Source organism: Mus caroli, chromosome 13 (assembly GCF_900094665.2).
Source record: "Mus caroli chromosome 13, CAROLI_EIJ_v1.1, whole genome shotgun sequence".
Classification (NCBI taxonomy): domain Eukaryota; kingdom Metazoa; phylum Chordata; class Mammalia; order Rodentia; family Muridae; genus Mus; species Mus caroli.
The window spans coordinates 14124794-14142240 of record NC_034582.1 but is presented as its reverse complement, the minus strand read 5'-3'; the positions used below and the strand labels follow the sequence as shown (position 1 = coordinate 14142240).

General features: G+C 41.0%; 1 protein-coding gene across 5 annotated transcripts in view; it reads right to left on the bottom strand.

The window, feature by feature from the left end:
- Positions 1-17447, bottom strand: part of Vps41 (VPS41 subunit of HOPS complex) — a 159442-nt gene that overhangs the window by 80131 nt on the left and 61864 nt on the right. For all 5 annotated transcript variants that reach the window (XM_021180045.1, XM_029468458.1, XM_029468460.1 and 2 more), the window contains 3 exons: positions 11931-12005; positions 3119-3181; positions 455-520 (listed from right to left, as the gene is read on the bottom strand). In XM_021180045.1, coding sequence (XP_021035704.1) covers positions 455-520; positions 3119-3181; positions 11931-12005 — 204 coding nt within the window. The remainder of the gene's footprint in view (positions 1-454; positions 521-3118; positions 3182-11930; positions 12006-17447) is intronic.

Sequence of the window (17447 nt, the reverse complement as noted above, 5' to 3'; positions counted from 1 at the left end):
GTGTTTGTTTTAAAAATGATATTTTAAGACTCTGTCTAATAAAATAGAAAACAACTGACAAACAATCACCACGATTCTTTAATTTTGGGATTTCTTATTTCTATAAACAGAAAGATGTTGAGGATGTTTCACTTCCTGTTTTGATTAGCACCGAAATCCTACCATGTGCCATGAACATGCCACTGAAGAGCAGCAGGAACTCTCCTCTCCCTACCTCAGCCTACAGGAGGTTTGTCCCAAGCAAGAGCAGGAATCCCTAATATAATGACTTTTTGTTGCATTTAAATGCTGCCTCCTTTCTGTGGATAGGCCATTCTTTTCACATGTCAGCTGTCCCCTATTTCAAAGGAGGTGGCTAACTCAGGCTGCAAGTACCGTGGAGATCAAAGTCTCAGTTTCATTACATCATCATTTGTCACAGGCCACACTTTCTGGGGGAGACACACAGCTTTACCTTTTTCCCACCAGTCACAAACTGCTTACAACTGGATCTCACGAACTGTGGGTGCACAGCAACGATCTACAAAAGAAAAAGTACCCAAGCCAGGTTTAAAAGTCACAGATGAAAGTATGTGACAGTCTCTTGTCCATTATGGGCAGCATGATCTAAAAAACCAGATCTTGGCAGGACAGTGAGTTCCGGAAAGACTCTGCGACTGATGAAGATGCTCCTGTGTGATAAAGTATCTTCTCTGAAGCAAAATCAAAGCTGCACAAGGATGAAGGGCTTTTCACTTCTGGCTAAATGGGGCTCACTGAGCAGACTCCCCTCCTAAAGTCATGCAGGGACCAGGGAAGCGTGCCATGTCTCAACCATTTGTAACTAAGTACACAAGAGAACCCAGCCATACGCAGGTCTCTTCAGGGCTACTCCACACTGTTCCTGCTGGTGGCTCTATGTTACCTAACACCATGAACACAAGGTGGGTGAGGAGGGAAAAGCAGTGAAGTCCAGAGCTCCAACCAGCCTAGCTCCCTTGAGACCCAGCTCTTTCTTTGTACAGGAGCGTCTCCCTTCTTTACCTTTTCATCCCCAACTACCATGAAATCAGAAACTTCCCAAACATTCACTTGAATATATTCTACATTTCTATAATTAACTAATATATTTCCTTCCTCCAGCTGGACAGGTTAATAATTTCTCTACACTGCCATTGTCAGGACAATTTAATAGACATTCTATCATTTTTGTGATACATTGTTAGCACAATGTTCTCTTCAGCTCTGCCCTAACCCATCCTAATTACCAACACAGAAACACTCATTACATCCTCCAAAGTCTTACAATCTCTAAGAGCATTGCAAACTCTCTCACAACATATAATGAGCATCCCTCTTTAAAAATACCTTACCTCCACCCCACATAGATTCAGAAAGATAAGTCAGGAGCATTGGTGCACTGGCTGCTTCTCTGAGCCTGCATCAGCTGGACTGAGCCTCCCTTCCAGTGCCTGTCTCACTCATGGGAAGGACTCAGACCCTCCCTCCCAAAGCTGCCAACCTCACTGCTCAGTGCTGCTCTGCCAAGTACTATTTCCTTTGGTCTTCACTCTCTACCCATTCTTCCATTAACCAAAACATAGTCTATGGACATTATGTCTGCACCCTGGCCTTCTTTGTATCAGCCGAGTGACATCGTTTTTTTGAGCAAATGTCTTGAGAGAAGAATCTTTCCTGGTGCTACTGACTCCATCTTCTGGGACTCAGGGGGCTGCTGCCCTCACTAAGGCTATCAGGAAGCTCACAGATGCAGGGTTGAAACACTGGACACTGCTCTGCCTGCAGGCTGCCTTTAACAGCACTGCCATCTCTCTCTGGAAACACTCTCTTCTTGATGCTCCAATTGCCAACCTGCATTTTTCCCAGGCTTCCTAAGAGCTACCTCTCAGGCTAGTGGCTATTTTCATTTTCACTGCAGTCCTTTGAGAGCTACAGAATATCAACATCAATCTTTGTTTTTCACCCTGTAGCTGTGAAGTGGCCAATATCCTTAAAAATGGTTTCTTCTCAACTCACCTCCAATTACCAACTGTGTTTTAAGGGACAATCTCTACCAAGTAGGCCAACACTTAATCCTAAACTTTCTGTAAAACCATCAGATGCAGCCCAGCTCTCAAAATTTCTCACCAACTTCCCAATGCCTTCACTCAAATTATTACCTAGTACAATTGGGGAGATTTCCTACAGCAGAACACGGGATTTACTCTCTGCACCTTCATCTTTAATGTCATTCAGCCCACTGTCACTAAGGCTACAACGTCTACCTCTTGAAAACTGTCTCAATCCATTTCCCCATCTTGAACACTCAAGCTTGCTCCCTTTACTAAGCTCCTTAGTGCTTTGTTCAGTACACTACATCAGCCTTCTAAATTGTCTCTCTCCCAGAGACTCTCCTGCTTAAATCCCCTTCCCCTCTGGCAAAGTCAGCTTTCTAAAACACGTGTCAGATCTTATCTATCCTTTACGACTGTTCAATCAATATTTGAATAAACACGGGAAGAAAACCACCTCCTTTGAGAGTACAGCAGATACTCTAGCGCAATAGATACCTCCAGCTCATCTCTGTGTCCTACCCACAGACCTGCCATCTCTACTGCATAGTCACTGACCCAGCAGATGGAAGCTAAGTTCCTTAGTCTGAAAATGCAGCCTATGCTAGTTGGCCTTTCATTGCCTCTTTTGTCTCCATGCACATCTAAGCAAGACATCCGGTCACTTACTGGACACAGCTGGAACTTTCTGGCCTCTCCATTTCTCCCATGCTCTCCCACATGGAAGGCCAGTTCGTATCTATCCCTGCCTCTGTATCAAAGCTCAGTCAGATATTACTCAGTCTATAAAGCCACCACTCCAAAACAAAACACACCACCAACAAAAATCAGCTAATCATGATTTCTTTTACCTCAGAATTTATTGTTTATTATGACTGGTTTGACTCGGTCATCTTAGTCAGAACAGGAAGTGTGTGTGTGTGTGTGTGTGTCTGTCTGTGGGTGGGGGCCTCAGTCTCGACATCAAGTGGCAGCAGCACACCATGGACTAAACAGACACCTGAGCAGTGTCATCCTCATCTAGGGGAGAAAACTCTTTCATGAGGGCAAGCTTGCTAAATACTTACTTTAATGGGACAGTCAAAAGTCTCGTGAAATTCTTCTCCAGAATACAGTCCAAAGACCTGCAGCTAAGAAGTAAACAGAATATCAGTTCATCATGACCATGACAGAGAGGGCTGAGTCAGCAAAGAAAAGGAATGAAAGCAAACGAACTGTGAGACATTCCAACGAGTCTTAAGTTCCCGGGAGCCCTGTGAAGTACCCAGTGCAAACTATCCCATCAGAGTAGAGCTCTGTATCAATGAAGCCTTTATAAGCATCTTAAAGAATTAGGCACATAGGAAGGGGATATGGAGAAGATGGAAGGAGGAACATGGAAAATAGTGTAATTATATTTTAATATTTAAAATGAAAATAAAAAAGGCTTTGTTCCCTCTACTTATTGCAGATTTATTAAACAGATACCAACTTTCAGAAATGAAATAGATATGGGCAAGTCGCTAACATTCTTTTATTAACTTCTCACAGGCTAATAGAACTGTTTCCCCCCCTTATGCAGAAAGGAACTACCTTGAGTCAGACATATAAGCTTTACAGACACACACACATACAAACATGTATGCACACATACAAACTTCATATATACACATGCATTCACATACATGAATGTACACACACATACACATCAATGTGGCCAGAGAATAACCTAAATGAGACCCATTCCAGTCTTAAGCAAAATCTATTCTGTAGTAAATGAAAGATTACAGTTGCCCCACATCAGTATTTACTTTCAAGTTATCTAAAGCCATTTTATTCGGTTATATCTCCCCAGCTTTTCAATCATTCACAGCAGAAACACAACAAAAACATAAATAGGTCTAATGTGTAGAACATTCTTAGCTTGACACAATTTGTGACATCAACCTGACTCTTCAACTCTCACCCAGATAAAGGAGAATTTAAGCAGCTGTCAGTGTGATTCTCTTACTCAGAGGCAGGACCAGGACTGAGTCCGGCCTAGGAAAAAGCCAAGAAAGATCGAGAAAGCAAGAAAAGGGGGGTTGGGGGGAAGGAGAAGAGAGGGGGGGTGGGGGGAGAGAGAGAAAGAGAGGCTGGAAGGAGAGAGCAGGAGCAAAGGAGGAAGGAAAGAAGGAAAACAAAAAGAAACCAAGTCCTAGGAGCTCTCGCAGCGAACGATATCCTGAACCCTACCCAAGGAGCTCCTCTACTGTACTTCTCAAAGAATGATACCCTGAATCCTACCACCACCTATCACAAGCCACCCTGCCATTTAAGTCTCACACAAATGGAAACACATGCCAGGCCACCCCTGCCCTTCTCAGCAGTGCCCCTGTGAGCTTTCTGTATGCTGCAGTGGTTGGCTCTCTCTCTCGCTGCTGTGAAGTTGACAATGTGTGACTGTGTCACAATTCATGTTCTCCTTCCACTGACAGCCAGTTGCTTTGGCACCAGATCAGAACTTTGTTTGCAGTGCTTCTGCAGACATCCTTTCCTAATCTCCTCATTAACTTACACACATGTGTGAGGCCCATATAACAAGGGGTGGGAATATTAACTCACAGGCTAGATTATGTTCATATTAATGGACAAAAATATTTAATAGATTTGTTTCATTTATTTAAGATTTTAAAAAGATGTTTATGAGTGTTTTGGCTGAATGCATGTACATGCATCACATGGTTGTTGCCTGATGCATCAGATCTGCTGGGAGCTGGAGCGACAGATGGCTGGAGGCAGAACTCTGGGTCCAGGTGGTAACCCAATCCTCTGCGAGAGCATCAACTCTTAACTACTAAGCTGACTCTCCCGCCCCAACACATTGGTTCTACGTAATTCCCAGACTTACCAGGAGAGCATGGCAAGTGTAGGAGTTATCACAGAAGCAGAACTAAAGGTGGTGATAGGACCCTTATTGACGACTCCAGCACTTGGGATGGGTTTACTTTCTTTCTGGTCTCTAGAACTTCTTTACTTATGTAGAGATTCACCCTGAGGCCATGTGCATATGCTCTTGGTCTGAATGTTTGTCTCCCTCAGATTTTCCTGTTGAAATCCAATGTCCAAAGTAATGGTATTATGGGGGGTGGCCTCCTGCAGGATGTTCCCTCAAGAATGGTACACCAGTACCATTATAAAGGGAATAAAAAAAGCTAAGTAGGCAATTTGTCTTCCTGCCTTCAGACACTAAGGAGACAAATGCATCCTTCAAACCAGGGAGGACTGGCAGTGTCCTCTGGGAGCAGGGAGGACTGGCAGTGTCCTCTGGGAGCAGGGAGGACATTCCTCCCCAAACACTGAACCCAGAACCCAGGATCCTCATGTTCACAGTTGTCAGAAATAATGTTTCATTGTTAAAAAACTGCCCAGTCTAATAGCATTTTATTACATCAACACAGTCTAATGAGACTTCTGTGTATTATTTTAAATAACAAACTCATTTTTTGTACTCAAAAAAAGACTATGTGAACTCGATGTTTTTCTTGCTTTAATGTTCATAAGTTGTGAATGAATGATTTGTTCACCCAAGCTTCAAGCAGAGAATTCTCTCAATAGACAAATCCACCCATTAGAAAATAAAACCTTTCAGCCAGGTATGGTGAACACACCTATGCTTATAGTCCAACAAGCAGGAAGATGAAATAGGAGAATTATTATTTTGAGGCCAGTCTATGGCTACATCCACAGACCTTGACTCAAATAAGCAAATCTTTGCTGTTCTTTCTGCTAACTGTCTGAGAACTATTCGAGCATGACATAATGTGGATCCCAGGCATGGCAAGCACACACCACAGCTGCTGTGGCTCTCACTGCTGGGAGGGTATGAAATCTCTTCCTTCTTATAAATTCCTGAAACTGATGTTTCTGAGGCAGAATACTCAAGCACTGCACTCAGCAAACACTGCACTCAGTCAGGTCTTTACTGGACGACGGGAAGATCGATGGAGACAAGCAAGTTTCCACACAGTAAGGCAGGCCCTGTATCACTGACTGGTAATGGAGGAAATCAGCACGGGCCCTTAGTGATGTGCTCAGTGTTAATGCCTGCTCAACTAGCTCCCAACTCCATCTACTTTCTTCCCAGCACAACATCTTTACAACACAGTCTGGGGTCAGACACTACTACAACTCATTAACAATTCTAACCCCATAACAGGCATCACCTCTGATGATAATCAGTTAGATCCCTGAGGACTAACAGTCGGCTCACCTTAGACAAACTGCATCTCTTTCTGGTGGGTTGAAGTGATATCTGTAATGGTCACAACATATCTGTAATGGTCACAACAGATAATACCCAATGTGGGTTGAAAATCTTGCTCTACCCTGCTGCTAAGGATGCTAAAGTTCACACCAATGTGCTTGTTCAAAAGATGATTCTGCTGATAACCTAAAGACCTGCCTATGATCATTAAAATCAAGCGATGTGACCAGAATCCAAGTATACCAAAGCTCCTGTAGGAAAACATCATGCCAGACAATAGAAAATAAGGCAAGCATGTTTTCATATGAACGCCAAAAAGAGCAAAATAGTATAACAACATTGGAAAGCTGGTTGTCAAACTGTGGAGGACAAAGTCTGTGCCTGAATTAAGAGAGCTTTCATGGGAGGAGAAATAAAGGAAACAGGGTATTCATCAGAATAGAGATAAGTACCATTTAGAAGTTGGATGAGCCATGAACGATCTCCTGAAGACCAGCGCCGTATGCTTACGGAAGCCTACTTACTGACTGAAGCCCAGATGTGACAAACACAAAGCCAAACAAGCTCCTCCGAAACAGGCACTGGCCTTCAGGGCTGTCCCCGACAAGCCTCAGAAGTTAGGTGCCTTCTTATGTTAAAGAACACTGAAAGAGACACCACTGAGGGAGGAGCAAGCTGAGACCTCACACCTGTAACGCTAGTACTTGGAAGGCTGAGGCAGGAGAATCTCAAGTTCCAGGCCAGCCTGAGCTACAAATGAGACCCTTTCTTAAAAACAAGATGACACCATCACCACACCATGTGCATGATCATTAACAGTAAGCTTAGCTGAGCACACAGGAAGATGGGAAATCCTGTACCCTCATAAGTGACATCTCAACCGTGTGAGTGACAGTCCTACAGTCTTCTGGAAAACTATGGACAATGCTTCACTTCAGTGATGTCATGTCCTAAGCTGTGCACTCACAAGTTACACTACTGAATTAACGCAGCAGTTCCACTTCTCTTCTCCGTATTCTTTATTTATTTGGTTACTGGTCACTGAAGATTATACTAATCTATAAAGGGAATCCAGTCAATGATAGCCTAGAGTATTGACTTCTATAAAGATCAAGGTTGAGATAAAGATCATAAAATTAAAGGTCACCACAGAGAGTTTTCTTTGAAAATGATATTCGCCACAGAAGTTCTAACAACCTGCCACCAAAACTTCTAGTGTGTGTGTTGAGGTTGGGGGTAGGGGTGAGAGAGGGAGAGAGAGCCTGAGAGAGGGAGGCAGAGAAACAAAGAGTAAGACACACAGAGAAAAATGAGTATGAATATGAATGATGATGAACAAATAAGAATTTCCAACAAGTGGCCTACAGCCATTCTCTTGAAAAGTCTTGCAAGAGTTTACATGAACTAAACACCCAGAGAGTCACATGAGTTTTACAGAGATACACACATGCCTTACCTACACTTATGAATAAGATGGGAAGGCATGTGATTAACTTTAGCATGAAATTCTACCAATTTGCCAACTGTACCACCAGGCAGTAGCCTACCATATACCCAGAAACTATGACTAAGGTAGCCAAAGCACTGTACCACCCTCCCAGGTTCCAGACAAAAACAGGCCAGGAGGCAGGCCAAGGGCACTCTTGTGGGCTGGCACTTCATCTATCTTGGGGAGGAAAAGGAGAGATTATTGCTGTCCATCCTGTTTGCCAATGCAGAACATCTGGGACTAAAAGTGATAGGAAGAGAAGCGCTTCACCAAGTTCCTCAGTCAAACATCTAGTTCATCTGAGAGCCTTTCTTTGGATATAAGACAGTGACTCTATAATACCTCCATGCTGGCTAGATACAGTCACTTGACACAAACAGGAGTCACCTAGAAAGAGAAAACCTCAAGTGAGGAGCTGCCTCCATCAGTGGCCTGTGGGCATGTCAGTAGGGAATTCGAGGGACTGATTATTGATATGACATGGTCTATAGCACGTAGACAGTGTTAGCCCTGGGCAGGTGGGCCTGGGTTGTACAAGAAAACAAGCTGAGAAAGCCATGAGGAACAAGCTGGGAAGCAAGCAGTGGTCTCCACGGTCTCTCCTTCAGTTCTTACCTCAAGGTTCCTGATCTGAGTTCCCTCAATGATGGACTCGGACACAGCCAAACAAATGCTTTCCTGTTCAAGTTAGTTTTGGTCACAGTTTATCACAGAAACAGAAAGTAGCTACTACAACTTCAAAAATATCAAGTCAGGTCTTTCAAGGGTTTGCCAGGCCCTGACTCTATTTGCTAATATGTTTCTAGCTAGGATAAATTAAAACAAAAACAAACAAACAAAAACCCAGAAATATACTTGATCTCTTAAAATTTGTAGAACACCATTCCAAAGACTCAAAGGGAGGAAAAAAAAAAAAACCCAAAACAAAACAAAAACAAAATAAAAAAACAAAAAACAAAAACACATTTAAACATGTCTTAATAGCACAGGAGTCAAAGGAAACCCAAAGGCTATTTGGAAACTTCAACAAGAGGAAACACATCTCTGAAGCTACAGCTGTGATGTGGAGAGTGATGGTGACTACAATTAAAAGGACAGTTAACAACTACCACATGGGTGTTCTTTACCAGGGACTACCCCAAGTGGCTGAAGCTAATTCACTGAGTCCTCACAGTAGTCAGGACTAGGCATGATTATCCCAACTTACAGAGGAGACAAACTGAGGCTCAGACGGGAGAAAACAGGCTCACTTAACAACACACAAAAATACAGCAGTGTAATTCAAAACTGAGTCCCTAGATCATACTGCCTGATACCCACAGAAAAACTAAAACTGCGAAATGGCAAATGCATCCACATCTAAAAAGAAGAAAATAATGTTGGAAGAAAAGCCAATTAAACAAATAAAGAAGTTGCTTGCCCTCCTCAGAGAAACAGAAGCACAAGACCAATGTGATGGTAAAACAAGTATGCCGGGAGTGAGTCGATACGTCCAACCTTTCTTAGAAGTTATGCATTTTTAAAATAGTGAACATCCATTTATCCTGCTCCCTAAATGAAAGTTTGGGTAGAATAATGGAAGCGTGGAAGAGTTCACACTGCAATGGAGTAGAAAGGAGAGTCTGGAAATAAAGATAACTAATATACATCAGAGCCAGGATTCACACGTTTCCTGTGGGCTTCCCTTTGTGCACGCAATCCATCCAAGACAGAGAAGATACCAGAGAGACCAGGAAATACACTACCATTAAGGCAGCAAGTGGGGTGTGGCCCAGGCATCTGGAACACAGCTACACTCTGCCTCTAAGCCAACACTGCCTCCAGCCTCACATTATTGAATTTCTTGGAAGAAATAAAAACAAATAGAACTGAAGTAATAATCAAAATTATAACTGAAGCAAACTTTTCTGAGATGAAAACAATACTTTAATACATGGATAAAAAGGAGTAAGTATGTTCCAGATGAAATTAATGACAACAGATAAGAACTAGATGTAACACAGCAACCAAATTAAAAAGGTCATCTTTATTACTTTTGGTTTTGTTATTATTAGACTCAAAGTTACGAAGGACAAGAGTTAGTTTTAAAGGATTCTTAAAAAGCAAAAGTAGGATGACAGCAGATATGCTACAAAGTGTCAGAATAAAGAGGGCACTCTTTCTAAAATCTGGGAGAAAACCTATCAAGCAGAGTTTGTTTGTATACTTTGTATGAAGGCATCTTTCACAGATGAGAAAGTAAGCCATATCCTGAAAGTTGTCTACAAACTCATGGCACCAAAATGAAGCTACCAACAAGACCACTCTGTACACCAGGATCCTACCTCACAAGCTGAGCCCTGGGAAGTCTGAGAAAGAACCTCAACTGTCAGAATGATGACTGTAAAAACCAATGCAAGTACCAAAGATTAGCAGTGAAATAAATAAACTGTCTGAATATGAGTCTTATTAAGCCAATGAAAGCAAAGCCCATAATAGCCACTCAAAGACAACGTTGACCTTGAAGAGCCCCTTCTGTTCCTAAGATAACTAATCTCTGTGTCCAGCAGTTTACACAGCCTCTCAGTTTTCACAACCCTGGCTTCTGCTCAGGGCTGGCTTACATAAATACAGGTACTGGGAGATTTCTATACAGATCTATTAATGCTAATAAAAGGTAAGAGAAACCACTTTAAAATACATCATAGAATTACAGAAACAAGACAGATGTACACTTTTCTAAGCCAGGAAAACACAGTGTCTGCTAAAAGGCAATGGGAACTCTCAGACCGCCACACTGCACAGCAGATGGAGGAAGTTAAAGATTCCACTTTGACACATCACTAATAATTCTTGAACAGTCAAAGGACTGGAATCGCTAACTAATGTTTCCAATAATAATAAAAAAAAACCACCTGAATACTCTTACTTGCCCAGTTAGTTTATGGAAACTGTTATCTGCTATAAGGACAAAAATAATGATTGGCCTTTGAGTAAAGAAAACTAACATTAACTTTCTTTATAAAGTTAATATGCACAAAGATGTTCGAGCACCATAGATGATTCTTTTCAAATTCCACACAATTATCCCCACTCACACACACGCACACACATATGCACACACGTGTTCATCTCAAAATTTCACAAGGTAAAAGTAGTAACATCCTAATTGTGTTTCAAAAGGCTTTTGGGTGAGCTGAAGCTTTTGCGGTGCTCTTGTTAACAGATTAATGGGTGTCAGCATCTACCTAACTGTTGATAAATAGAAATGGGAATAATCTCTTTTGCACTGAGTATGTTGTTTTTAATTTGCTCACTTAATGGCCTGTTGGATTCAGAGAACTTAAACTGTATAAAATTGAATTAAGAAATCTCTATTCTCTAAGAAATGCATAAACTTATATGATGATTTTTAATGAATACTCTCCTTAAACTGTTATTTTAGAGAAGTGGCTTGAATCAGGATTCTATCACTGCATGCCAACATTAGAAAAGACTTCCATCGACTTAAAAACAAAGAAGATATTCTTGCAAGTAGAAAATCAATCATCACAGCATACCATCAGCAAAAGCACTGATAGTTGTTAGCTGTACACTGCACAAATGATGTATGTCTTCGGTTCAGGAAGTAGGTGCCAGGTTTTTAGAAAACTGTACATATATTGATTTTACATTTATTTAATGTGGCCATTGTACGACACTTTATTCTTCTGATAAACTATGATTGCTTATCAAAAGATTCTATAATTCAAGAGTAACATTCATAACTTGTGTGTTAAAATGAAAACCACCAGCCCACAGAAATCATGCCCACAAAATCCAATTTTGTGGATTTATGGGAGAAAAGCATTAAACTACTGTCTTGAAGGAACTGCAGACTAGTCACCAAAGTCAAAGTGGCACAGCAGTAATGATTAAGGGGAACACGTCACCCTGCCACAGCTGTTAATCAGCTTAATACTAGTTAGATTATTGACATTCTTGTAATTACTTTTCCTAAGGCACATTTGAGCAAAATATATTTTATTTTAATTATGAGCAATCAAAAGCAAGTCCAATACTGAGAAAGAATAATCATGGCTCTCTGCACACAGGTGTAAAGCAAGCAGAGAACACCCAATCACTTGTGAGGGCAAAGCCTAGCACTCGGGCCCAGCAACCTGCCACATGACCACTCCCCACATACCTTGCCATCCTCTGAACACACTCCCATGTGTTCTCCACTGTCATCCAAGCTAATTTGGTTTATCTTCACAGGACTCTATTAAAAACAAACAAAACATGGCATGTATCACTTTAGGAAAACATATTAATGATCAGGTGTCTTTGCTCTTTGTAAAATGGACATGACATGAATTATCAGCTTCATGAACTAAGACATACTTTTTCTGAAATGAAAATGTTAACATTTCAAAAACATAAACCAAAGAGAGCTATGTTTCTACATTCAGCATGAACTCAGAAAGCCACAATGTCCACAGGCTTTCCTTCACAGACTTGCAGCATAGGGAAAATGTTACTTCTCAGAAGCTTCTATTTCTTTTCATCTGGTTTACTTCCTTTATACCCTTATTTTCTTTCCCAGCCAACATCTATTAAAAGAACAACAATAATAAAAAAGTAGAACTGGAAGTCAGCATATAAATTCATTTTTGCTTGTTTTAGTTTGTTTCACCAATCTGTTTGTTCCCTAGTGACTAAACAGATCAACATTTCATTTATAGTTTATGATTAATATTTCATTAAGTATAGTCTATATTACATTAATTAATTTTGTAATCCATAATTTTAAATAATTTTAAATTTAAGAATATCTCACTTTTGATACACTTTCTAAAAATTAAATATAACAAGTGCATTTCAAATTTCTACATAGCCAGTTGTTTATTTACTAAAATATTCATACAGGAGTTTTCTAATAAAGTCAAAGCTGAGTGACCACTGTCAGCATCAGACAATAGCTTTTGCTGATTCCTAAATAACTACAGCTTTCATGTATCTTCTACAGAGCTCTATAGCAGCAAGCCATAAGAAGGAAAGTGAGTCCACAGCAGTTAACAACAAAAGCACACAAGTACAATTTAAAATGACCCCATTTGCTTCCTTGATGATAAGGGAAAATTCACAAAACCGAATGCTGAACCTTCAACAGGAAAGTGTCTCACAGTTATTAAGGAAAGGTCAGGGCACAACAAGACCCGCACACTGTACAGAGGCTACATCCTGACTGATTTCTGGGACAAATTCCTCAGTATTCTGGCTATAGAAACCTTTCACATCTGGATCCCTACCACCGCATAACATTTTGATAGGTCGTCTAAGAAAGACCATCTAGCTCTAACAGTTCCTGACTATTAGTCAAGAAAACAGTCACTGAGGACAGGACCCATCTCACAAGAGAACAACCTGAAGCCCATGGGAGAGAACCACAGCAGAAGTAAGAACAGACTGACAGTATCATGTGAGTGCAGAGTTAGCAAGGCAAATGAAAAGACAGAGGAAGTCTGCCCTGGAAAAGCACAGAGCAGAGCATGGCTACCAAGCTGAGCCAAATTCTGAATGTCAGCATCACACACTTCTGGGGATAAGCAACTTCTCAAGTTGGTCATCTTCTGTTCTGATCTGCCATTACACAAAATTCTATATCGACTTTACTCTTGGCAAGTATAAGCTATACTGTCCATTAACTACCATCTGTGATGACTGGCTTAAAATATATCTCCATGGGTGGGTGTGGCCTACAACTTTTTCTTCCTCTGATGAATGATGCATTGCCCACAAATGACTATACAAATTATATTAGCAGGCCAGAGTAATGGCTCAGCCATTGAAAAGAATAGGTTTATAATGAAAACATCAAGATTATATCACTGAAAATTAAGTAAAATAAAATTTGTTCCCTCAGTCATAGTAACACATATCAAGGCTTTGAAAACCATATATGACTGCATTGGAAGACACAGAGAAAACATTATCTTCCCATTGCAGAAAATTCCAGAGGATAAGAGCACAGTGTATTATTCTACACCTACAAAACTAAATCCAAGTGCTAGATACAACCAACAAGTACCAAGCCTCCATTTTGAGGCCTTTACGCAAGTTACATATTAAAACTATATTTTCATCCCATACCATGCCAAGTTTTATATAGTCTATCCCTGAATCCTTGTTACTAAAAGGGCCATGGCCTGTCCAAACAGTCTCTGAATCACACTTATTTTCCCCCAAATGGGGCATATGCTTTATCTGATACCCAATCTTTGAAGAAAGTGGTGAGCTAAGAAGAGGTGTCTCCATTTCACATAAGAAAAAAACGCATCTTCAGTTTCTATGTGTGATCCAAGCCCTACCAAGAAGCTAAGACATCCAACAGTATCTCAAGAGCAGATCAATCAAATTTACTGGGACATACCTTGCAGAAACTGCATTAATCCATTAAAAATACTACAGGGAAAAAATAATATTTACAGTGTATGACAATGCTCCCCTCCAATCTACTAGCAATAGACATCTTAAAACTTTCCTCTCGGTACTTCATGGGTCCTCCTCCAAACCTGACCATGTATTAGGTCACAAAGCAAGCTTCAACAGATATAAAAAAAATTGAAATAACACAATGTATCCTATCAGAACACCATGAATTAAAGCTGGACTTCAAAAACAACAGAAATACTGGAAAACATACACACTGGTAGAAATTGATCAACACTCTACTCAAAGATCTCTGGGTCAGGGAAGAAATAAAGAAAGAAATTAAAGACTTTCAAGAATTCAGTGAAAATGAAGGCACAACATACCAAAATTTATGGGACACAGGAAAGCAGTGCTAAGAGGAAAGTTCATAGCACTAAGCACCATCATAAAGAAATTAGAAAGTTCTCATATCAGCAATTTAAAAGTACACCTGAATCTCTAGAATAAAAAGTAGCAAGTATACCAAAGAGGAGTAGAAGACAGGAAATAATCAAAATCAAGGCTGAAATCACTGAGTTAGACACCCCTGGTTTGGTGGTCCTGTGTTATATAAGAAAGCAGTCGGAGCAGGCCATAAGGAGCAAGACAGTAAGCAGCTCTCCTCCGTGTCCTCTGTGTCAACTCCTGCCTCCAGGTTGCTTCCCTGTTTGAGTTCCTATCCTGATTTCCTTTATTGATAAACAGAGATAAGGACGTATAAGGCAAATAAACACTTTCCTTTCCAAGTTCTTTTAGACATGGTGTTTAATCATTGTAATATTAATCCTAACTAGGACTGATCATGGTTTCTAATTAAATCTGCTAGTCTGTATCTTTTTCTTTGTTTTTCAAATTACTTTTACTTTGTATAGTCCAGTCATTACCCCTCTCCTGGTCTGCCCTCCCAAGGTTCCTCTTTCGATTCCTCCTTCCCCTGTCTCCAAGAGAATGTCCTCACCCTCCACCCCACAGCCCCTGCCAGGCATCCTCACTCCCTGGGGCCTCAAGGCTCTCCAGGGTTAGGTGCTTCTTCTCTCACTGAGGCCAGAGCAGGCAGTCCTCTGCTGTACATGTGTCAGGGACCTCAGACCAGCTAGTGCATGCTGCCTGGTTGGTGGCTCAGTGTCTGAGAGATCTCAGAGGTCTGGATTAGTTGAGAGTACTGGTCTTCCTATGAGGTCACCCCACTCCTCAACTTCTTTCAGCCTCTCCCTAATTCAAGGTCCCCAACTTCCATTCATTAGTTGGGTGCAAGTATCTGCATTTGTCTCAGTCAGCTGCTTCTTGGGCCTCTCAGTAGGCAGCCATGCTAGGCTGTAAGCACACCAATGTCAGGCCTTGGTGCATCCCCTTGAGATGGATCTCAAGTTGGGCCTGTCACTGGACTGACTTTCCCTCAGTCTTTTCTCCATTTTTGTCCCTGCAGTTCTTTCAGACAGGAACAATTCTGGGTCAGAGTTTTGACTGTGGGATGATAACCCCATCATCCCTCTACTTGATGCCCTGTCTTTCTTTCTACTGGAGGTGGATTCTACAAGTTCCCTCTCCCCACTCTTGAGCATTTCATCCAAGGTGTCCCTCCCTATGAATTCTGTGAGTTTCTCACCTCCCAAGTCTCTAGTACATTCTAGAGGTTCCCCCCTCACCCCTCCCAAATGGGATTGAGGCATACTCACTTGGGCCCGTCATCTTATTAACTTAATATTAAGTTCTATGGATTTTATCCTGGGTATTCTGTACTTTTTTGACTAATATACACTTATTAGCAAGTACATACCATACATGTCCTTTTGGGTCTGAGTAACCTCACTAAGGATAATACTTTTTACCTCCCTTTGCCTGCAAAACTCACGATGTCCTCCTTTTTAAATAGCTGAATAGTACTCCATTGTGTAAATGAACCACATTTTCTGTATCCATTCTTCTGTTGTGTGACATCTGGGTTGTTTCCAACTTCTGGCTCTTACAAATAAGGCTGCTATGAACATAGTGGAACAAGTGCCCCTCTGGCATGGTGGGACATCTTTTGGGTATATTCCCAAGAGTGGTACAGCTTGGTCTTCAGGTAGATCAATTTCCAATTTTCTAAGGAAACTCCAGATTGATTTTCAGAGTGGTTATACCAGTTTGCAATCCCACCAGCAATGGAGGAGTGTTCCTCTTTCTCCACATCCTCACCAATATATGCTGTCACCTGAGTTTTTGATCTTAGATATCCTGATTTGCGTAAGGTGGAATCTGGGTCATTTTGATTTGCATTTCCCTGATCACTAAGGACTTCAACAATAAAAGAACTTCTTGGGGAATCACCATCCCTGATCTTAAGCTGTACTACAGAGCAATAGTGATAAAAACTGCATGGTATTAGTACAGAGACGGACAGGTTAATCAGTGGAATAGAATTGGAGACCCAGAAATAAAACCATACACTTATGGACACTAGATCTTTGACAAAGAAAACAAAAATATTCAAAGGAAAAAAGAAAGCACCTTCAATAAGTGGTGCTGGTCTAACTGGCAGTCTGTATGTAGGAAAATGAAAATAGATTCCTATTTGTCACCTTGCACAAAGCTCAAGTACAAGTAGATCAAGGACATCAACATAAAACCAGATACACTGAATCTAATAGAAGAGAAAGTGGGGAAAAGCCTTGAACTCATTGGCACAGGAGGAAATTTCCTAAACAGAACTCCAATGGTTCATGCTCTAAAATCAAAGTTTGATAAATGGGAACCTCATGAAACTGGGAAGCAAAGTACATAGTCAATAAGACAATTCGGCAACCTACAGATTGGAATAAAATCTTCACTAACCACACATCCGATAGGAGCTAATATCCAAAATATATAAAGAACTCAAGAAGGTGATCTCCAAAAAAGTAAACAGCCCAATCAAAAAATGGGGTATAGAGCTAAACAGAGAAGTCACAACATAGGAATCTCCAATGGTAGAGAAGCACTTAAAGAAATGTCAACATTCGTTCTAAAAAACAAAAACAAAAACAAAAAACTTTAGCACAGAGCAAAGCTCAGTCTCCTAAAGAGTACTGCATACGACTAGCAAGTGCATCCTTACATGAACAGAGGCACAGTGCATTTCTCCATGTGAAGTATCTCTCCACATGCAGCATGTCACTGTATGAGAAGTCATCTCTCCATGGGAAGTATGTGTCTCTGTGTGATACATGCCTCCATGTGAAGCATCTCTCCATGGGAAGTGTGTGTCTCTATATGATACATGCCTCCATGT